The 23,733-nt window shown below is 44.0% G+C and overlaps 1 protein-coding gene across 1 annotated transcript in view; it reads left to right on the plus strand.

Moving 5' to 3' along the window:
* Positions 1-23,733, plus strand: part of LOC120961545 (synaptic vesicle membrane protein VAT-1 homolog-like) — a 68,050-nt gene that overhangs the window by 2,970 nt on the left and 41,347 nt on the right. The window contains exon 2 of the mRNA XM_040385327.2: positions 19,650-20,047. Within this exon, the coding sequence (XP_040241261.2) occupies positions 19,719-20,047 (329 nt within the window). The 5' untranslated portion in view covers positions 19,650-19,718. The remainder of the gene's footprint in view (positions 1-19,649; positions 20,048-23,733) is intronic.

A 23,733-nucleotide genomic window follows, 5' to 3' on the forward strand; every position in this document is an offset into this window, starting at 1 on the left:
TGAACCCTTTCGATATCATACGCACACACATACACGCACACACATACATGCTGCTGCTGTTGGTTGTGTAGCGCGCGCGTCTGCTTTGTCGCTCTGCTTGCGCGATGGTGGTGAGTCATAATTATTTCATTCTGAACCACTCTCTTCCCCCTGCCACCACCCCTCTTCCCTCCCATGACGCTTGTTGCCCGGCCCGGCCGCTGTGTAACCCTTTGGCTGTGCTTCTTCGTTCGAGATCTCGAGGGTGGGGTCTGGGAAAGGAAAAGAAGGGTTCAGGCACTCTGTAGGCCTTTAAATGTAAGTGTGTGTGTGTGTGTGTGTGTGTGTGTGTGTGTGTGTGTGTGTGTGTGTGTGTGTATGTGTTTGCGTATATTTGCATTTCTTTTTGTTACTGCTAAAAGTCGATTTTGTTGCGAATGTGTGTGCAATAGTCCGGTGGAAAAGTGAGGTTTTGTTTGTAGCGAATTCACCTTTTACTTGCTTTTCCGATTGGTCCGATTGGATTTTGAAAAGGTTTTTGAGAGGTTGAAAGCCAAGACAGCGTACCATATGGAACGGGCAAATTGGAGACGAAATTAGATAAGATAATTTAAAATTATCGAATAAGAAATTAGATAATTAAAAATTTCTGTTGGAATATAAAGGGGCTTCCATTTCAGTGTCAAAACTCAATTATTCCTGTTCATTTGCGTTAGGGATTATTATGACCTCAAAGAGCTAATTCTGATCATCCAGATCGTTGTGCTGGTGCATCAAGATGATTTTCTTCCTGAACTGAACCCAAAATTTGGCTTATAGAATATTTAAAAAAAAATACAAAAAATAATTTAAATGTCATGTGAACGCGTTCTTCCACTGCAAAACAAGCTCGCTTACAGTAACAAATATTTATTGTTCCACATCTCACCCGCCCTTTAAACTGTCTATTTGTGCTGCGTCATACTGCAGACAAACGACGAAAGTCTTCTTTTGTGCTGGTTTACACATATTTTCCTTCAAACTTCAAGAAAAAGCAAATTTGTCTTCCCTGTCTTCGAGCGCGCGTTATCAGTAAGTTATTAACGGGGCTGGTAGGGCCGTGTAAATGCGCTTTGCCGCCACCTTTTCGGTTCACCTTTGTTTTTGTTCGTCTTTGGCCTGCGCGTCTGCTGTTTGGCGCAGAATTGTTTGATTTGCTCTGCCTGCTTGTGTGGCGTGGCTTCTAGGTGTTGTTTCGGTTGTTGTTGGCCGTACGTTGTTTTCTCTTTGCTGCAAAAAAAAAAAAACACACACACACACATTTCGTTCCATCTCGCTGAACAACAAACACAACAGAGAGATACTTACATGCTTCCAAAACGCTTAATGTGTGCCCGGTGCATACACACACACATATATACATTTAATAAACACAACTCTCACTTCTCTTGTACTATCAACACCGAAAACAAAAACATTTAAAAAAAATGGTTCAATTTCGCCAAACAACAATAATGAAGAAACGTGTTTGTGAGTGTGAGTCGGCACACCAATGTGTGCATTTGTGGAGTTCCCTTTTTCTCTGCCCTTATCATCTGCATCCATTCCAACGAAATTGCCACGAGAACATTCTTTGTTTTTGGGTTTTTTTTTTCAAAACGACCACCCAATAATAACAACAAACCACTCCACGTCGTTGCACCCCGAATGACCTTTCAAGGCGTCTTTCTCCGGTGCATTTTTTATCTCTCCGACAGGAGGGAGCGTACAAGCGAAGTTAAGAGGACGCAAGAATAATTTGCACAAGGCGTGTTCTTATCGAGGGAGGCAAACTGTGCTATTTTTCTACTCGCCTTGGATTTCAGAACTTGCCCTGCTTTCCTTCGCTTTGTTTTTTTTATCTTTCCCTTGCACAAGGCCTCAAGAAAGAACGATGTGCGGAGTGGTCGGGTTTTGTTGGTGTGTAAATATATTTTTGTTTTGATTGCTTTGTTTCTTTACGGGCACTGTTGTTGTTTGTGCGAATAATTGTGGCAGCCGCCGCCGACGCCGGGTGATAAGGCCATGTCTCTTCCCCGGGCTTAGCTTGTTTGCATCGCTGAGCCCCCTGACCAAGGCGACTGGAAGTGCAATTTACCCAGTTGCAATGTTGCATTGTAAATTTTGGGCTGTGTTAGATGTGTCTCTCATTGCAACGAAATTGAGGCAATTAAGCAACATTAATCTTAATGTTCGGATATTCCTTTTTTATGACTTGTTGATAATGTCTTCATCATAATCTTCTTAAACTACTTTGTAGTCAGTAACATCGTCACGGCTTAGCTCTACGCAATTCCATTCCATCGCCAGCTTGCATCTATTGCACAACAAACCCCGATGAGATGACCTCGTCGACAACACGCCAGCTGTTCTTCAAGAGCGAACAGGCATCGGGAGAATCTTTCATCATTAACCCGACCGGAAACGGTCAATCGAGTATGAATGAATTCGCACAAGCATGTTTAACAAACACGCTCGCTCGGCGAACGTATAGAACGTACGTGATGAACGACGGGTTTTAAATGCTTCACTTCAAATGCTTGGGTTGATTTTGGACCTATTGCTGGCTTTGTGTTAGCTGTTAAACTCTACCCAAATGCTGTAGAAGAAAGCAGAAGGATCTGTTCTGCGCCCGTGGGCCATTTGGCTGTTGATATTCTTCCCTGCCTCTTGTTGCTATCAATTCGTAACGTTCGATCATTGGTCGTTGTGCAAAAACTAAAGGTTGATCATGTTGGGGATCGTACCACGCGGTTTTTTTTGCAAAGGGTCCCCATGCGAACCCAAGAAAGCGTACTCTTTGCTTCGTAGCAATTCCCTGCAGACGAAGCTGCTTCTCGCGGTGTGTGGTGTTGAGAACAGATAACTTCCGGGCATTAATTTTAATGTCTTCAACCCGTTTTGTCCCGTAAAATAGTGTGGCCAGTCGATCAGAGTACACTCGCCTCGTCGCCTTCTTCGTTCACCGTGCCCCACGGTGGGGTTTTGCCATTCTACACGGTGGGTTACCCCTTTAGCTCTCTAGCTTTTGTTTCTTTCCTATTCGTTCTCTATTATTTATTTCGCCATTTGTCTTAACCATGCTTTGCGCGCAGGGTCTCTCCACCGTTAGCACTTACCCGTTTTATTCCTATTCCGTGCTCCGTGCCTTTTTGCTAGACCATTCGTACCCGTCTTTTTGTTTTGTTTTCATTTTTAAACATTATTCTTTCTTCGCCGGCAACAAATCTTAGATCCTAGATCATATCCCTCGAGGGTCGATTCATTCCGTGTGGAGCTTGTCCGTCTCTTTTTTGACAACCGTTGGGTGTTTCTAAAGCGTTAGAATAACTCTTTTTTACAAGAGTACAATCCGATCACGTGACTCTTGTGGCTAGTGTGTGCTGTAGGGGTTTTTTTCTGTATTGTTATTATACCATCATCACACCGGAAGTGGGAATGTGTGTTTCGCCACGCCAACAATATTCTCCAGGGCCGGTGGCGTCACAATTGTTCGATTTGAATGTGATGAGGAAGTACGAGCCATTGCCGGAAGTTGATACCGATTACGGCGCGGACTTGCAAATCGTCGTCTAGGTTACGAAAGATGGATAGGCAGTTAGCAACCATTGTTTGCTGGAACGAACTTCGGAGAGGTGTGGAATTAGGGAATCCGGTGTAAAATTTTACCTAAAACTTAAATGTTCGAATTCGCGATGGGTTTTCTGTTAGTTAGGGTGTGACATTAAAATACACTCACAGATATAAAGATCTTTATAAGAATCTGCTTGAGAGCATCAAAAGAATCTGATGTCTGCAAATAATTCGCGAAATAATCGCAAACAACGCGTTTTTAACGTCATAATGAAATGGGAGCACAATTCTGGCACTAAATTAAGCAATTCCACCTTCCTTGGAGCTAATTTTCTAAGCCGCCCCCCCCCCTTCGCCCTCGCAACCACTTATCTCAAACGGCAGTCAAATCACATTTCGCAGCTTAATTGGATGTTCGCCGCGCGTGCAGAGAGATTGGATTACGGCCAAGAACACGAAGCAGAAGCGGTTTGGAAAATGCCGTAACCACCATCACCCCCCCGGCCGACTTCTCCCCCACTTTGTGTGCATTTTCGCATGACGATCACTTACAAATTGCTGTGCGGTGTTTATTCTCTCACAGTGGTTTTCTCAGTTCCGTGAAACGTGTTCCCTGCTCCTCTGGTTCTGGTGAGAACACGGACATGGATCAAATTTCGAAATGTAGTTTCCGGTGGGTTTTGTTGGTTCCTGTGTTGCAGACAGGCTTCCCTTTGCTGCTGTAGTACGGTTGCCCCTCGGGAGCGCTACCGCATGCTTCCACCATCCATGGTTTTAGTTGCGGAAAGGCTCCGCGAAGCAAAGCGTTCGTCGTCATACACGTGACTTTGCTTTCAATTTTTAAAGCCTGCCATTTAAAGTTGGCTTATGGGGGAGAGGAAAACACTAGAGGAAGAAGATGCGAGAGAACGAGTTGTCTCCGGTTCGTTCAACTTCCGGTTGTGTTGCACTGCAGCGAGAGTTGGGCACCATATGGAAGACGTTATGGGTGCAAAACTGTCAATAAGGTTGCAGAGCTTGGTTGCAATGTACAGCGATATCCCTTATTGAATTTTGCAAAGCAAAACTGTGGAACAACTGTTGTTATAGGAAATATTAAAACGATATTTCTCGAGCAATTTCAGTTACTTCCTCTGTTGGGATAAAGCCATGCATATGTTGTCCATTATGTATATTTGTGGTCGTGCGTTCCTCCTCTGCCAGTGACAAACGGTTGCGCCTGAGCACACACAACTGTAACTGTAGCTCTCTCGATTTTGTGCATCTCATTTCACATTTCACCATCATAAATCAAACCCTGGGTACCATTCTTTTCCCTGGCTTTTGTGCTGTACATTGCATCGTTTCGTGTATACGTGAGTGCGAATGATGTGTCCAGTCGGCAGTTCCCCCAGCAGTAGAGGTCCTACTTTCAGGACCAGGAGAGGACTACGAAAAATGGGTGTGTGCTCTGGTTTATTGCATGAGTGTGCTCTCTGGAAGTAGATTTATGGCGGTAGCAAGTGGAAAACAACGTGAACCTCACCTCCTCACGCATTTTGTGGTTTGGTTTGGATGGGCTGATGGGAAAAGAGGCTGGACGAGGAAGGACTGCACATTCGCTGCAACGATGATCAATTTTGTCCGCGTGGGAAGTTGACAATCGAAGTTCAAGTGTGTTGTCATGCGCGGCCGGAGTGAATTATTTCATTACCATATTTATTGGAGATAGTTATTCAGAGCATTGAACATTGGGAGACTTCCTTTTTTCATATTTTCACACCGGGAGTTTGAATATCTCCGATGTACTAATGATTATTTCCTGAACATTTGCCTCAAAATTCCTGAAATGTCAACAATTCCAAGCATAAGTCGCAAAACATATGCTCTGCAATTAAATCCTGTGAAACGCAATTCCAAAATTGAAAACATGTCCTTGATAACGCAGTGGCTGGTCAAATTCGCATCAATTACGCCTACACGCCAATCACGCGTGTCCATTCACTTCGTCCAGAGCATCTCCCTGGTCATGTCTGTCGATGGCGCCAATGTTGAGTTGAGCAGCAGCAGATATCAAACAACAAACACCACCAACAGGCTTCTCTTACCTTCAGTAAGAGAGCTCCAAACCTGTACCATATGGTGTGAGCGGAAGAACCGGGGGTTTTGGGGTTGGGTAGTGCCAGGATGGTTCCATCTCGGCGTCCATTTTCGCATCCTAAAAAGCTTGCCCTGTGTGCAAAAGTGGTTGGCAATCGTCGTTGTGCGACTGCGCTGGCTGCTGTCGTCTGGGGGGAGTCCTGTCCAACAGCGGGGGGAAGCCAGGGGAGTTCATTTCATCGCCCACGCTACTGAGAAGGGCACGTGCGCACACATACACATATACAGGAAACGTTGCTGCCCTGTGTCTCTCCAACCTACGCGCGAAATCCTTCGATTGCCATTCGGTGTAGTGTCCGGCCCCTCTCGCTGTCCTCCCAGGCTTGATAGAGGGAGAGAGAGAGAGATTGATTGGGACCAAGCGCGCCCATGGAACATGGAATTGAAAATTATCCTTCGGGAATAATGCGGTTCAATTAGAGCTGTTGGAGCCGAGCACGGCGGAGCGAAAGAAGTGCAAACGTCAACGGGAAGGGGTAGCAGCAGCATCAGCGCTCTGCTTGGAATTACCACCGTCCATTAGCTCGGACGTGCAGCAGTCTTTTTTGTTGCTGCCTGTATTGGTATCCGTTGGGCTTGGCACTACGAAAAGACGCCAATCAATCAAAAAGGTGGAGGAGCTCATTGGAGTTAAGTTAAGCAGCAGCTTTCAAGGTAATGGCTGAAGTCAACATATGGTAGGACATTAGTAGTGCGATAGTCTGGCAAAGGAGCTTATCAATTAAGATCATACATATGAGGAGATGTATGGCAATCGTTAAGAAAGGCTTAGATTTTGTTCTCCAAATGTATGTTCTTGGTCAAGATCTTATATTTTAACGCTTGTTTTCGTACTGTGTGTTTCAAACATAAAGAACATATCATAGATGTCGCTGTTTACATGTACTGTTAAATGTACTGGTACATTTATTATGATATGGATCATCTCTTTTATCGTCCATTTATCAAGGCTATAAGAAGTAAATAAAAAAAACTAAGATTACGTTAGGCATACATGAAATGTATTGACTGATTAATAGGCTACATCATTTTGTGCTTCTTTTGACTGGTACCGTCGTTGTTCTTCAACCGAGAGCGTCTCTTTTGATAAAACAGCATAATAAGCGTTACAATCGGTTACGGTCGCACAGTGTCATTCGTAAGACACGGTTCATTAACAAGACGGATTTGGGTTGTTGTTCTCAAACGTACCGAGGTGTTTTTGCGCTCTGTTTGGGCCATAAAAAGAAGGTTTCGGTTTCTGAAGGGTTTCTGAGAAGCATATTTCTACAATCGATGTTACAATTAACACTTTGAAACCAGCTAAAAAATGTTTATTAAATCAAAATTATCTGAAAAAAGGTTTAGAACTCTGTATCTGTTGAATTATTGTGCTGAATCTCTGTTTGTAGAAGATAGATATCGAATTGAATTTATCTTCGGTTCAATTTAAGATATATCTTTTGCAATGTGGCTACCTTCCGAACGGCATTTGATAGAAACTCCCTGGAGATGCCAACCCTTACTCCATCTCTTCCAGTCCATCATAAAGGTTCCATTTCTTGGATCATTCACACCGGCCGGCCTCTCTCCAGTGTCACAACTGGAATGGATATGTGTCGTCGATGAAATATTTTGCGTACGAATGCCATTCCATCCGGCAATAATAATGCAACCAACCCATCATTTGCCCCAAATGTCTTACCATCGGTGGCAGCTTCCATCAGCAGAGCACAATCGATTGCCATTGACGGGGGATGGGATCGCTCGAGCCTCTCCTTGGCTTTCTGCAGTGTGTGAGAGAAGCGATCCCTTTCTATAAGAATGTCCACCGTTGTTGTGTGAGCGTCTTCTTCGCTGGCAGTGTGGAACGCAATGGGAAGATTTATCGGTGGTGGCTGTGTGTGTTTTTTTTCTCGCTCTCCTTCTCCTCAACCCCCCCCCCCCCCCCCCCCCATATAATGGCGAAATATTTAGGTCACTTAAGGCATTAAGAAGGCTGAGCTGAACGGGAGAATAAAAACAAAAGAGGCACCAGCAACTGAAACAACAAAAAAAGAGTTGTGCTCCAAAAGCATTCTGTGCTGGAAAATCAATCCCCATGAGAAGTGTTGTGGTGTGCGCGCAGCAAAGAGAAAGAAAGGGAGGGGGGTACTTTCGGGTGGTAAAGGATGATTGAAATTAATATATCGTCCAGACGCGGTACCGTCTCGCAACGGCAGTGGGTTTTGGATTTTTGGATCACACCCTATATTCCCTCTCTCGGGCGTGTTTTTCTGCATCTTGCTGCGGCTGCGGAGTAGTTTAACCCCGAAACAAGTGAACCGTCTGTCTGTGTTCCGCTGGTCCATTTGGTCAGTGCCATCAGAGATCTCACATCCCCATTGGCACTGGAAGATCGTATGTGTTCGGTTTGGGTACGGTTTGCGTTCTTGTGCGCGCGCGCGCCTTACTCTTTGCATTTTTTTGCCCTCTTTAATGACTGCAATAAATTGTATTATATTGCTTTTTATCATCATACGTTGGCGGGGGCTGCTGCTGCAAAGTGCTGAGACGAGTGAAAGTACACAAGTAGCAGTAGACGACGATGTGTGAAGCGTTGCAATTCGGGGGGGATGGGACAGATGTCAAGAACGTCTGGAGCCCTGTCCAGTGGGCGCGCGCATTTGTGGATGACTTTTATTTGGTAGGCAGCAAGTGACATATTATCAAGCGGTGGAAACCGGAGCAGACAATTGTAGTCCAGTGCTTTCTTTTTAATTTTATGCTTTTGGGCAAAAGGAAAGTTTTGTTTGTGTTGTGAAAAAAATGTTAAAATTATTAAATGGATTAAAAAAATTTAATAAAAATTATATAAAATACATAAATAAAGTACATAACTAAAAGAAAATACCTGAAATAGAATTAACTAATGGAATAGAACAGAAATGAATCAAGAAAATGGTAAAATAAACAACGATATAACAAAATAAAACAATAACAATGAAATACGTAACATGAAAATACAATAAAACATATACAAAAGGTACAAATGGAAACAGAAAATGGTACAACTAACATTGCTAACAACATAACTAAGCAGCAACCTCAACGAACCATGCATTAACAATCAAAATTTGTAACCTATCGCTTGTAAATTGCTTGCCGGAAACCTTAATAACAGCAATAAATGGGTGCGAAAATGCGAAAATTTCCATGTGAGAGCATATGCTGATGAGAAGCGAACACATCCTCCCTACAGGCACATCCCTCTTTGCATCCCCTTTTTTCGCTTCCTTTCTCTTTTTTGCTGTTTCTTTGTGCTGTGTATGTGTGTGTTGATTGGTGAAAAATGTGCACTGACACAAACGATCGCGAAGACAGGCGGTTGGGCATGAACGGAAAAACTGAACGAATGATGCTACAAATGGCGTTCCTTCGTTGTGTGTTTCCTGTTTCCTCATAGGGGATTTTCTTTTATTTTTCTTCTGGGAACATATTTCTCAAAACTCCCATGAAGCACCAGCACACACACACATCATTGCTGCGTTGCGTTTAATAAATTTCATTAATTCCTGTCGCACTTGCTGTGGCGCTGGCTGGGCCGCCTGCCTCCTCCTGGATGCCTTTTTGCGCTCTTTGGCTTTGGCTCTGGTTGCACTGGTGCTAAAGGGTCTTTCATTCTGCTGCTTCACCCGATTGGTGCTGCAAAATATGTGCAAACGTGCAAGATGAGAAATGAGAAATAGGGTTAAGATTTCATCGCCACTGCACGGAGTAAAAAAGTAAAACTAGTGTGGTAAAAGAAAAGAAGCTTGGAGGCGATGCGTTGGAAGATCTGTTTAATGGTATTTTGCTTTCGTGGTGTGTTCTTGCTCTCGGCTGCTGGACTATCCAAATTAAATGGTGAATAGTGTAGACTGTAGAGTACAGAGTGTGACAAAATAAGACTGAATCAACGCTAAAACTTGTGAGAAAGAAAGAGAAGATCATTAAAAGATTATACAGAAAATGTGTGGATACAATTATTTTATATTTCTTTCGAATGGTACTGACGTTGTTAAAAAACATTAAATGTTTCTGATGTCCTATCATTTAAATATCTTGGTAGTATCTGCTGCAAATCTACCACATCCTTCTGCCGCCATTTTCATCCTTTCTCCTGCACTTTCGCTACCCGCTGCGCAAACGATTTGTCTTAATTTTCCATTATCATTACTTTGGTCAATAGTTTCAATTAATTTTCACAATAAAAGCACAGCGGACAGTGTCTGGACTTGAACCAACACATTTGTCCGAGCGATTATGGCGATTTGTGTTAAAGGGGAAGGCACGCAAAAGAGGGAGCCCAGTGAACGATTTTCTCGGCAGATGTAAGGGGCCAGATCCGTGTCGTGTCCATGGTAAGCGGATCCGCTTGAGACTGGGGCGGCAGGATTGCGCGTAGGAGGTAATCGAGGGTAAACTCCCACTTACCTTGGGCAGGGGGGGGGGGGGGGGAGCAAAAGCCGCCGGTGGTATCGAGCGCGCAGACCGAGATCGTGCCCGAAAGCAGTAATAAAGAAATTTTACAATAAAAGTCAGCAATTATCGTCGTTTCCCGCTGTAAAACACATTACACCATTCACCTAAACCACCACCCTCCTCCCCACTCTCTCTTTCTCTCTCGGGGGTGCACATTGCCGCGAGGCTGCGCTTCTGTTGCTGCTGCAGTTGGCTGCTGCTGCTGCTGCGCTGTTATTGCGCCGCGTACCTCATATCCGGCGCGCGCAAATATCACGAATGACGATCGCGGTAACGTTTTCGCTGTGTTTTGCGCGAGACTTGGGTGCGCGTTGATGGGGGTTTGGAAGGGTCGATCACAGTCCGTGGTGGGAAGGGAACAAGAGAGGGATGCTTTTTCATATTTTTCTCTGTCTTTGCTGGCGTGTTTTTCTTTGCCATTCTCGCCCATGATCTATGAACGCGTGGCTACATGGCGTGGGGTGTTGTGTTGTGCCTCGCGAGAGCAGCACGAGTGTTTATTGGAGGAAATGATAATGTTGTTTGAAGGTGGTAGAAGAGGAATGGTTTGCGAACAACGGAAAAGGAGGCGTGCGTGATCGCGATCTGGCTTTGATCTTGGCATATAGAGGCTTTGGCTGTAAATTAAAACGTCATTTTGTTCAGCAAGTAAATTGCAAGACACGGCATACAAAGAATAATCGGTATTGATTTAAGGCAAGACATAAAAATCATGCCAAACTACAAGTCACAACTGTAGTTCATCAAATTTTTCCAGAATTGGTCAATGATGATCAATAACAAACGATTACATTCAAAATCTTAATTCAAATTCGTGTGAATCAATTGGTGACTCAATAGATGATTCTGATTCGATTCCAATCATTGCTGTTCAAGTGTTTTATTAATCGATTTATTCCGATAAGAAACAACGTTAGCGACCATAACACGGCACTGTGACTGTGTCATCAGACAGAATTGATAGAAATATTTATTGAGTCAAATGTTTGACCACGATTCGTATGACATCAATGATTCACTCTGGAATTGGTTCCATGAAAATAGAGCTCCCACCATCACATCACCTCCCTTAGTTGGTCAACTGTGAGTCGAAAGATGAGTCGTTTGGTAAATGTGAATCATTAGTCAAATTAAAATTGAATCATAAATTGAACTGAGTGATATGCGAATCGTTTTTAAATATTTACATTTCACTTTATAGCTCCATTACCAACTGCACGACTATCAAACGCATTATTCTGGGAGAATCAAACGACGGCTTGCGCCCTCCCTTTAATAAACCATAACTCTCATTCCGCAAACGAAAATACAGCGATAAAAGCGATAAATTTCGTCTCAATTATGCCTCTATTTGTGCTGCGTTGTCGGTTCGTCTCCTGCACTCGCCTCTCGGTATAATCGCTTGTCCGTAGAATCCTTTCAATGTGTGGTATTCGTAGGCCAGCTCTCCCGAACACCCCCGTGCACGATGCTTCTATCGCTCACGATTCCTGTTTGAACTATTCCCCGTCGTAGGTCCTCCTAGTAGGCAATACAGGGTTTTCCAGGAGTTCTCATAGCTGTGGGACACTTTATTGCTTCTTTCTTACATGAAATGAACTTATTCTATTGGGAATTGGACTCTCTAGCACCCTTTGTTGGACAACTCCTATAGGAATTTCCAACGAGCCTGTCCCGAAAAGGGTGCCATAGCGTTTAATTTCCAACGTATGAAGTTCACTTCCAATGGGATAGAGTCTAGGAAGTGTCCCACAACTCTGAGAACCCCTGGAAAACCCTGTAATAGACAGCAAAGGCGCGCACCGTCAAACGGCGACCGCCAACTACTCCTTCGTCATCCATAAAGCAAAAACAGCAAAGCAAATGGAGAATAAATTTAACGTCACTTGTGTCACAGCACAGAGAGAAATGGGCGTTGGTGGTTGGTGGTGCCCAAGAACCTCAAAGGCAATAGAGAGCGAAACGTTTTGGCTGGTTCGGCGTGTGTGGTTGTTGATGCATCAAAAAGGAGCGGAACTTAATTGGTTGTTAATGAATCACTCGTTCGCACTTAATGGCGTATAATTCTGGGATCGCGCTCGTTTGGAGGGATGATTTACGGGTGGCAAAGTTTGTGCTGTCTTATGGATCGTGCAATTCATCCGTAGCTTTTATTTGCATTTAATTCTTTTACAGGAAATTCAAGTTTTTGCTCTTCAATATGGAACCACATTTATCTTTGTACGAGACTCTATTCATTAAAGCCAGTTTTTTTAAAACTAATTTCCCGTTAATAATTTGGATACATTTAAACTGAACTGAAACAAAAACCGTTAAAACCCCACAGACAACAGAGGAATTCTCCAACTCGAACGGCCTCAAACATCTGGGCCCCCTCCGCGAGAAAGTGAGCGCGCAGTTTCGTCCCGTTGGGCCCCCCCCCCCCCCCCCCCTCCAATGAGCATCATTTTCTCGATCGTCGATCTCTTCGCGAATTTCCTTTTTCCTGCTCGAAGCGTGCTTTCTTTCTGCCGATGCTTTGTGCAATTTTCTTTGCGCGAATTAGCGCGCGTTTTGCGGTACCCCCCGTTTCCATGCCGGAGTCAGTCAGTGAGTAGTGTGGTGTGGTATGTTATGCTCTGTGTAGGATAGACATTTTGGAACACATCCTCCACACATGTGGATGGTGTGGATCGAGTCTTGTACCACAATAAAAATAGCAAACATTGAGCTCTTCTTTCTCTCCGGGTTTTGTTGTTTTGCTGCCCTGCCTGCTTGCTTGTTGGTAATTTTGGTAAATTTAAATTGCCTTCACTTCATTCACCGGTTCGCCCTTTTCTTTACTGGATCCGTTTTTTGTGTATGAAAAAAACCCCCCTTTGGTGCACACGTGTGTATGTGAGGGGGCTTGTTAATCATTTTCCCAGTACCAAATTGTGCAAATATGTGCGTGTGTGTGTGTGCGCTACCTTTCGACAAGTGTGGTTGACCGTTAGAACCGTCATGTCATGAGCAGGCGTTTTACCCCGCTTTTTTCCCATGCTCTCAACTGCGAGTTTTGGCTCTGCCCAAGGTGGTTTGATTTTTATGCTCTCGTGAGTTTTCCCACCTTCCACTCCCGCTCTGTGGTCTTTAATCATCCGGTTTTGGGGCTGTGGCGTGCATGTTTTGGCGCATGGGGGGGGATCCTCTGGAGTGGTTGGATGGTGTTGCTGTTGTTTTACGCTGACCTCTTCTCTCATCATACATCGGTAGTGTGTCTCTGTTTCCCGCTTGGGGCGAGAGTTCATCATGATGATGAACCGTTCTCCCCCTTCCTCTGCTTGTGTGCGTTAAGCGGTGTTTGCTATTTCATATGTACAATGATTTTCATGCTTTTCCCTGTCCCTGCACGCCTGCTTTTATGTTCGCTGTGAACGGTTTTGGTGTTTTTTTTTTCTTTTGTCAAATAGTTGGCAGTTTTTGCTGCCTTTTCCCCCCTCCCCATTCCTTTGCTGTGGCTCGAAACCAAAACCAGAAACCAAAGGATTTTGCGGTTTGGTTGGACAGTCGTTGTTGTGGCTGTGTGATTTTTGTCTTAATTTTTGCTCTACAAACTCTTCAAGCACAACACAACAGGCTAAGAATCCAAAAACTCTCTACTTTGATGAAAAGTGTAGAGTGAGCTTTCTAATGCTTTCCGGTGGTTTTGACTCTTTCGGGCGTCTAAGATTGTGCTGCTGGGAAAAAGGTAAATGTTTTGCCAAAAACCCCAAAAATCCCAATAAGAGTCATCGAACATAATATGCATGGGAAAAAATGGAACTGGAAAACCCAATTGATGATCGGTTTCATTTTACCGAATGGATCGTCTGTTACGTTTTTTCTTCCATTTCGTGACGGTTCAATAGATTTGGATGTATATATATATTTTTTCTCCCGTCTCTTTATCATGGATGTGTATCATTAAGCAGGAGGAGCAATTTATTGAAACAGCAAAAAATCATCAACTCTCCCGAGAACATTGTTTTTTGTGGTGGGAAAAAATTGGATCACAAAAAACTGCTCTCAAATGCTTCAACGCCTCTCAATCTCTCCTCCCTTCTGTGTTTAATATTGATGAAGCGTACGATCGTCGTCCCCAAGCAACATTAATGGCTTAATTATTTTGATCATATTTTGGGATGATTGATGCGACGACGAACCAACCCCCGATCGAGCGTTTTCGACTCTTCTCTGTGTGTGGTTTTTGTTGGTGCTTTCGTAACGTTTTCGTTTTTCACTTTCTGACAATTTTTTTTTGTGAACCATGATTACTCTGAACACATTTCTATTGATTTTTTTAAATACTGAGTTGAACGTTTAATCTTCATTGGAATCTAATGTGTTTCTTATTATGTTGAATTTATTTTAACATTAATTTAAAAATGATCTGGATTTCATGTCATGAAATTCACCGCAGAGAAACTGATGTAAAAATAACTCCAATTTTGACATCGAGAGAACAGTTTTCATACCCCATACCCTTGTGGGATTTTAAAATACAATCACGTTCTCGCAAATTTCAATTCGACTCTCCACGCAAATCAAAGGTGTGTAATGTGTGAGAAATAGTACGACGTGGAATATATTTTCAAAACGTGAGCTCCTTCTTCTCCCTCCCGAGATTGCTCCAATAGACGCACAGCGTAAGGATTACGGATAGGAAAATCGAAAGTTCCTATCCCCAAAAAGGATGGCAAAAATCGCACGCATCGCGCTTTGCATCTATAACAATGCTGTGCCGGAATGTTTAGCACGTTTTACGTGACGGCCAAGATAAGAATGTCGTTTGGAACGGAATGATGAGCAAATATGAGGCAGTGGGGATTTACGTGAGCATTTTTACCAATTTTTGTTCCCTTCTTTTTTTCCGTTGGACTTCCGAAACTTGAAACTTTTTATACCAAACCAGATAATGTTCTATTTTGGCATAAGGAGCTTTAATTAACGAAACCTATGTATAACTATTTAAAAATGATATATGAGAAATACTGTATTAAGACGATACTTTTGTCTCTTAACTTTAAAAGCATCGGAATTAAGCTAAAATGAGAAATTTCCACAGTAACAAAGTTAGGTGAGGCTCAGCTTTCCACCTTCTCGCTCGTTCCAGCTTGCGGTTTGTGGACCATCCGCGGCATGATGCGTGTGCGTGTCGATTTCTTTTTTCCAATTTTCCTGCCCAACTACAAAAAAAAAAAAACACTAAAACATTTGCGCCGGTTTTCTCTCCCGTACGTTAACAACATTCCAATAGATTCCATCTCGCTGCCATTGCTCGCTCTTGCAGTGGTGTTTTGGTGGTGGTGGTGGTGGTAGTTGGCTTTCCATCATCTACTAGGTAGTAGCTCACTGTTGGAGTACCAAAAACAGACAAAGCAAAGAGCTGCAATTGGTACAAACTAAGTAGATATTTTATTAGTTTTCACTCACCCTGTGGGCTGAGTGGTGGAAAATGTGTGGCACATCACTAGTATCTGTGTTATAGTTTTTGTTAGTAGATTCCTTTTCACCAAAATCTGGTCATGAAGCCAGTTTGTAACTTGTTGTTGTGCAAAAGATTGGAAGCTTTGCCTGTTTTTCAACTTCAGGGTCTTTTTCGACGCAACACTTCCAACACGATCTCGTCACCATCATCAACCCTTACTTTACCCGTTCGAGCTGGGATGTTTTTGTTTTCTTTTCCGGTCCACAACCACCCCCAACACTTGTGGGTGTGTGTGTGTGTCCTTGTATCTTCAATTTTGGAGTGAGAACGCTTTTCCCTGCACTACCTCACGAGAGAGCACACAAGTTTTTACATCACGAACAGCAGCAGTCCCCGTTACAGTTGACGAGCTCCCGAACTGAACCGTGACCGAGATGATAGGCGGGAGGAGGTGAGGTGTGTGTGTGTGTGATGTGTGTAAAAACAAAAACAAAAGCTTTCGTCGATACGCACCACGCGCCCCCCCCGCGCTTATCGACATTGACTTTGAAAATGAAAACGAGTCCATGGCGGGTGCCTCTTCCCTCCCACTTCGTTTCTCCAGCCTTTTGGTGGGGATGGAGCTGTCCGTTGTGTGCCGTTTTCGCTTCGCACTTCCAAGGTATTGTCGAAAAGTTCGTAATATATCTGTGTGTGATACTTTGTGTGTATCTCATCGATAATGCTGCTGTGTGGTGTGTCCGAAACATGTTCCGAAATCACTTGTTCGTTGAGCAGTTTTGTCGGTTGCTCAAACGATTGGACAACGATACATGAAAATCAATTGGATATCAGAAAAGGTCCTCGATCGAGATGGAGGTGTGGGATCAATTTTCGTGACAGCTTTCAAGTATCAACTTACCTCACAGGAGAGTGTTGTGCAAAGGCTGGAAATGAATTTTCACTCTGAGCATTGGTCGTTGAAAAACAACTTCATCATATTGATAGAGCTTTCCATGAGTTGTTGACAATTTGCGGATATATTGGAATTGGATCATGAAAGTTGGTTTTTTTATAAATTCAATTGGAAACTAGAAATCAATTGAGCACTGTTCTCGACAGCTTCTGACAGGTGTGCTTGGGACTATGGCGTCTGACGTGTGGTTTGAGCATTTCAAGTGCTCGTTCGTGTACACCAACAGCAATTCTTTGCCAGGAATTCGTTCTAGTACAAATATGCAATAACTTCCGGAGTTATTTACTGTAGATAACTTCTATTAACTAATTTCTGCCTAGAAGGATGTTCCTTAATACAGATTCCAGTAACTATTGGAATTGATTCCAACTGTTGCCTCATCGCACAAGTGTTGTTGTCCGTCGGATGTACTTCTTGGCCACAGTACCCAGATGTTTTAGTAACATCACAAACGCGTGAATAATTGAATTGCTGCAGACAGCGCTAAAACAACTTACCCGTACTACAGCATCTCTGTCTTCAAAGACCAATCCAAAATAACGGGCAAAAAAAAAGATAAAAAGAACTTTCGTCCCCATTTACCCCAGCAACGGAGAAGCCCCCGCGCAATCCAACAGAGGAATGCCAGAAAGTAAAATAAGTAAAGTGCAAATTTGCATAATTTCGGGAGTGGAGCAGAGCGGCCGATGGTGCGTTAATAACGCCCAAACGTTCAGGACATTCGTTCCGTGCGCCCCTGCGCGTAACTTACCTGCATCCATCTCCTCCTTGGTCATTACTTTGGCCCTACCGATGTCTCTCTCTAGTTGGCTTCGCCCTGCTGCTCAATTACCTTCAAATTACATTCCATTTTAGCCGGACGGGAATGGTGGTACACCATGTTGATATTCCGGGATAGCCTATGGCGCGACCGTTTCATGGATGGCACAAAGTTCAGTGCGGGGTTGGTGGTACGGTGATGATGGTGATGATTTTGTACAATTTTCTGTACGAACAAGCTTCCATTTTTGGAGTCAGCGGTGTGGCGTTGACGGTGAATGGTGGTTTGTGGTTATCACACACAGAAAGTGCAGCGAAAGAATCCGTCAACTACTCTGTCTTTGGGAGGTTGCCACTGTCGTTATGCCGAAGGTGGTGTACCAGAAGTAGGAAGCCGCTCATTGCGCAAACGTCAATTGCAGAGGACCACACCGGGTGCGTTCTAGCAGCAGACTCTCTGCTCCTTGGTGGCGCTCCTTTCCATCTAAGCATAACGGTAATGACCGGTTGTAGTCCTCGGTCGTGGTCTTCTGGTCCTATCGCAACAAGCGTTCAGGCGGTGGATATTCAATTATCGGTGTGGCACAACCATCACTTTTTCAAGACCGACCGGGGGAAGGTCCTGAAGCGAAACCCCAATTATGTTACATTGTAGTCCTATTACGATCGACTTTGGCGTTTGTTCATTTGCATCGTCTAATGACATTGTGTCAGGATGACATCCGGGGCATGTTTTTGGTAGGAAACATGTGTTGAGATATTTTGGGAAATCGGCATCTTAGGATCATTGCGATGAGTTAAGTTTGGAGTTGATAAAGAAAAGATCTTTGATAGAAGAACAGTGAGGGAATGAAATTATGTTGTCTTCTAAAATGAAAGCTAACAACGAACGTTAGAGGTGCCTATCAAGATGTTGCCAAGCACAGGAATACATCGAAAAGTGTGAAGATGCTGGAATGATGTACATTGGGAAATTGGGAAGTGTACCTTCCAGAATTGATCGATAAAGAAGAGCAATCACCATCAATTTTCTTCACGCGGTGAAGGGACGAGAAGCGACAAATATTTTCGGTAGCTCCCGGACATCACCATTAAAGGAAGAAGTGTCGCGCTTCTCGTGATGTACAGATAGTGATTGTAAGCAGATATTTGCTCGAGATATCTCTCTCGCTCTCTTCAAGTCCCTCTTAAACGACACTTTATGGACATAAGAACTTTTTTATTTGGTTCCTTTTTGTTGCTGTTCGTCCTGTGAAATAAAACTTCTCATTTTGTGAACGATGGTGGTACTTTGCTACTGTCTCTTCTTGCTGTTGCTCATGTTCCAAGACACTGCTGCTTTCCCCCCAACAACACTCCTAGCAGGAACAATCACTCCGGCAAAAAAGCAGCAGCAGATCATTTTTAATGAGCTACCGTTTTGCCTTCCGTCTTCCGCCTTTTTTCATGGTGTGTGGTGCATTTGAAGACACCGTGAAAACTTGGTCATAGTTTTCCGTCGTGCTCTTCCCGTGCGCTTTGATTGTCTCATTTGGTAGTGTGGTGGAGAGCCGTTTTTTGTGTACGCCTTTAGATGAGGAACGCCAGAACAGCAGGATATAATACATCTTCACATCTACGTGCACGCGCGCGCGCTCTCGCTCGTAAGTTGTACAGGTGCCTGTGCATGATACACAAGATCTGGTAGAAGTGGAAGCAGCGCAACTCCGGCAGCATCTACCGAAGAACGACGGAATCGGTTGCTTTGTCTTGTCGTTTATAAATATTTACATCGGCCGCGGAAAATGTGGAGAAGGGAAGGAAGGCGATGTAGAATACTGAGGTTGTGAGATGTAGCGTCATAGCGAGAGCAGCATCAGCAGCAGCCTCCATTTGGCATCTTTAGGATCTTGTTCGTGGCGTTGTTCATCTCCCATTCCTTCAGAACGTTTCGGTTGCGATGGAATATCTTGGCATCAAATACACACACACACACACACACACACACCGGAAAATGGACGCACTTTTCCATGTTCCTGGAATACGTTACGAAGTAAATTTTAATTTCCATGTACGCTCACACGTTGATAATATTGGTCTTTGTTGGATGCTTTCTGTATTCTGATATTCTGATGTATTTCTTGGACATAATTTATTGGTTGAAAAGGTTCAAAACTGTCTCCTTGCTGCCTGCCAGGTAGCGCAGCTTTTCCAATCTTAACCATTGATTAATAGACATTAATTAAAATAAGGACGCCATAATAACACAGTGCTCTCTTCCGATACGAGCTCCGCTCTAACCCTTTTTTTTGTCTCGATGCTTCTTTCATTCCACAGCCAAGCAAGCCCCCCCGGCCCACGCGTGTACCTTTTCGCTAAGCTCGCTTTCAACGCATAATCAGCAAGATGACTGAAACCACAGAAGCACCAGTCGTTGCACAGACCGCCGAAACGAAGACCCCGTCGCCCACGAACGAGACGGCCGTCGTCACGCCGTCCGAGAACGGGCATGCCGAGGGTGGAGATGCCAAGACGGCAGTCGCCGGCGAAGAACAGACCAACGGCGGTGCGACCCCGGACGAGAAGGCGAAGGCCGAGGAGAAGAAGGAAGACCCACCGAAGGAGATGCGCGCCGTCGTGCTGACCGGTTTCGGTGGTTTCAAGAACGTGAAGATCCTGAAAAAGCCCGAACCGTCGCCCCAGGCCGGCGAGGTGCTGATCCGCGTCAAGGCATGGTAAGTCACACACAGAGCCCCCAAGCAAGGCAACAATTGAACGAACTGAATCAAAGGGAAGGGATCGTTAATTAAGGACTGGTGTGTGGTGTGGTGTGCTCCGTTAACTGATTCCAATGGATGTTGAGCATATTTTGTGGCCTTTTTTCGAGATGGCCTGCGATGGCGATCCTAAGATCCTAAGGGGTACTATACAGACACGAGGCATTAGAAGTGTGTATAATGTTGTTCAACATGTTTTGGGTTTTCTGGAGCAGAACCCAACCCGAAAAAGCCTCTAATTCCCGAGTGAATTCCAGCATTTTTTTTTGCACTTCTTTTGCATTTTTCCTTGGGTGCAAAATTATATACCCAAGGGAATGGGAAATGATGTGCGACACTGCTGCTTCCCTGGTCCCGTTTGCTTGTTTATTGAGACATGATACAGGCCCTGGTTCTAGACACTAAATTGGACATCGGCTTATCGGCCCTATTCTATCTCGACATCGCTGAAGCGTGAATTTGATGATTTTTGAGTGTCGAATTTACGAGCACCGAAGGGTTTCTTTTCCGCATTGTGCTTTGTGTTGTTCCACTTGATCAGTTTTACCCCGATCGCTGACTGATCTAGATGATTGGAAGCACTTGAGGGAGTTGGGTTGGAGATGTTGTGATGATGATGCATTGTGTGGAGAGTTGGTCCGTAACTCGAGCAAATAGTAGTCTGCGGTGGAAGTATCTGTTTGATTTTGTCTGAAGATATGAACAAGCGGGGAAAGATTTGGCAAATGTCTGGAAACATTAATCAAATTTTAGGACTTGATCACCGAACCCAGTATCTAGAAATAGTTACCCAAACTGTCAGAATTTGTATATCCCCAGTAATATTGCTTGGAATGACATGCTTGTGCCAAAAGAAGGCACTCTTCCAATTGCTATGGCTTCCTCCTGGGAAAAGGTTCTCGAGAATTCATAACCCATCTCATCACTGATAGAGTTATCGGATGTCGGGAGGTTTTTTTTGGGTGTGCGTGTATGCTCTCCAAAATTTGTCATACGCACCAAGAATCCATAATCGTAAATCATGTTTTTATCACTTCGGAAACGAAGCGCGCAGGTTGCTTGCGTTGGCCTTTGGGCTGGAGGCACACACGCGGACAATATTCCCTGCCCTGGATGATATAAACTTTTCGCCAACACAAAAAAAAAACCTTCATTGCTCGACATCTTGAAGAGCAAGCCGAACAAAAAGGGCACGGCGCGCGGAGCATGTGTGTGCGTCTTTTCTTAGCATCCCTCTTTTACCGCTTCATTTGTGTGCCCCTTTGGTACCGGTTGGGAGAACGATGTGTGTACGACAACTACGCGAAGAAGTGACAAGCCTCTGATGTGCGCTTGGTTTATGATACAGTTTTCTTTCCTTTCGGGTGTGCAAACATTTATGATTCATGTTTTATGTCGAACGAAAGAAAAAAGGGACACCACGGCAATGCACAACAGCAGGCGGACAAGTAAAAAGTTGGTACGCTCAAGATTTTGAACTCTCTGTGTGACGTTCTGAACTCTGTCTTTGCCTCTGATATTCTTCGGTGGGATGGGAGAAGCGTTTGTGCGTATTGGAAAGGATTCTCTGAACAGGATGTTGGCGGTTAAAACAAGTTGCCCCGAACGGTTGGGCGGTTACATCGACGAACGACGAAGGGGAGGAAAGAATGTCCAAAGTCTTCCCAAGGGAAAGAAGACGATAACAAGCAGAAGTAGAACTGATGTGTGTGTGCGTACACATACCCTTTTGGCGTGGGGTGGAAAAAGTGTAAACGCAACGCTATCGGCAACACGTGCACTGCACATGTGAGCTTGGCTCCGTTGCGGAGGTTTTGAGGTTTTGGTACTTTTGGGAAGGCTCGTTTCCCTTTTTGGTGGTGCTTCTCTTTGCATCTTGTTTGGACGATTTTGGTACGGCCGGCCTGTGCGCCATCTTTAAAAACGAAGTCTTTGGGCGAACATTTGGGCCGCGAAGAGGAGGAAGGGTTAGGAATTTTGGTGGGAGGAAGAGACGCTTGCAATGTGAAGCATTTTAGCAGACGTTTTATGAGCGACACTGATTTCTCGCGCGCAAATTCAAATGTCTGCAAATGTATAATTATCGTGTTTGGCCGCAGGAATAGTTCCAAAAACTGAACTCTGTCCAACAGTTTTGTTTTGTAGATACCAAAAAAATTGAGATCATTTTGCATGCCTCTCCAGTATGCTCGAAATCGAATTAACGAGTTCGATTTCAAATTGGCCTTAAATAACCGCAATCATTATCAAATTAACGGGCGCGCGTTATTGGTGGGCCCAGAGATACCCCCGCTTTGGCGTGTAAATCGATCCGCCGGTCGAGATATCAAGTGATTTATATCTGTGCCTTAACCTCGCGCGATTGTTGACAAGTGAAGTGATTTCACATCACGAGGTTGATTTCCTCTTTACCCCAGGATAGCCTCGAGCTCAAAAAACACATATCAGAGTATATGAGATCGGAGGGTTGAGATGCATGCATGGGGTTCTCGCTTCACATTCTCAGATGACTGCAGTTCGTCAATTGAGATGATGCGCCTTGCGCCATAATGATAGCTTGCTAGCAAATGCAACAGCAAGTCAGAATCTCATGTGGAAGGCGTTAGCGCTCACAAAGCCAGACAGGCAAGACGACGTTGAATCTGTCAGCTCTGTGTTCTGTGTGAGTGGTGGGCAGGTTTTTTTGTTCGTTTCGCGGGACGTTTTCAATTTTTTGACAGCCGAAAACGAAACCAAAAAATGCAACCGACTCGTGTTTGTTGCGGGGGCTGGGTGGGATGGAAACGGAAACGATCTTGATCTTGAGAAAACCGTTTTATTGAATGCAAGAAAAGAACGCACGTACCCCGTCATGCAAAGATGACGGCAACTCGGGGGAGAGCGTTCATTTTCCCTGAATGATTGTTGAGGCTTGGCTGTCGTCTTTTGCTTGTTTGTGTTAGTTTTTGTTTGTTGGTTGTGAGGTTGCGATAGTTGTGAGGGTGTGATAGAAGGGGGGAAAATGTGTGTTATGCATCACAGTGACAGGAAAGAGGTTTCAGTTTCCTCCTCTTTGATATGTTATACCTCAAACTTTCATTTAAGGACACCAATACACCTAAGGACTTGGAGATGTTGGTTTTTTCTTAATTGGAAATGAAGAAATCGATTACTTACACTTAGTCCATCGGGTCTCACTTACCCTTGACGTCCAATTTCTCACTCTTCTCAGGGGAATTGATTTCTCCTCGAAAGGTTCGTGTAGCGATACCATCTATCCCAAAATTGTTTGAAGGTGTTTGTACAGATTTGTAAACGAAGCACCGTATCATTAAACTGAAATGATTCAGTTGAGTTTACCCATGGTGTTTATTGGTTATCAAAATTCATTGGGACACACCCAATAGGGAGTTTACATTTTATACGCCGCATGATTCCTATTTTTTGTTGTTGCTCTTGTTGTTGCGTTTATGTGTTTACTGTGCTCACTTTTATGACCCTTACAAAAATGGTCTTTTTTACACATTTGAAATGAAGATTTACTGCTAAACATGACGATCCATTGATGAAAGCTTCTTCTCCGTGAGGTGAAAGTGAAAAATTGATTTATTATGGAAATGTACATACGGCAGCTATTTTTGTGTAAGGGCGGGCGCGCTGATGAG

The sequence above is a fragment of the Anopheles coluzzii genome, chromosome 2 (assembly GCF_943734685.1).
Source record: "Anopheles coluzzii chromosome 2, AcolN3, whole genome shotgun sequence".
Taxonomy (NCBI): domain Eukaryota; kingdom Metazoa; phylum Arthropoda; class Insecta; order Diptera; family Culicidae; genus Anopheles; species Anopheles coluzzii.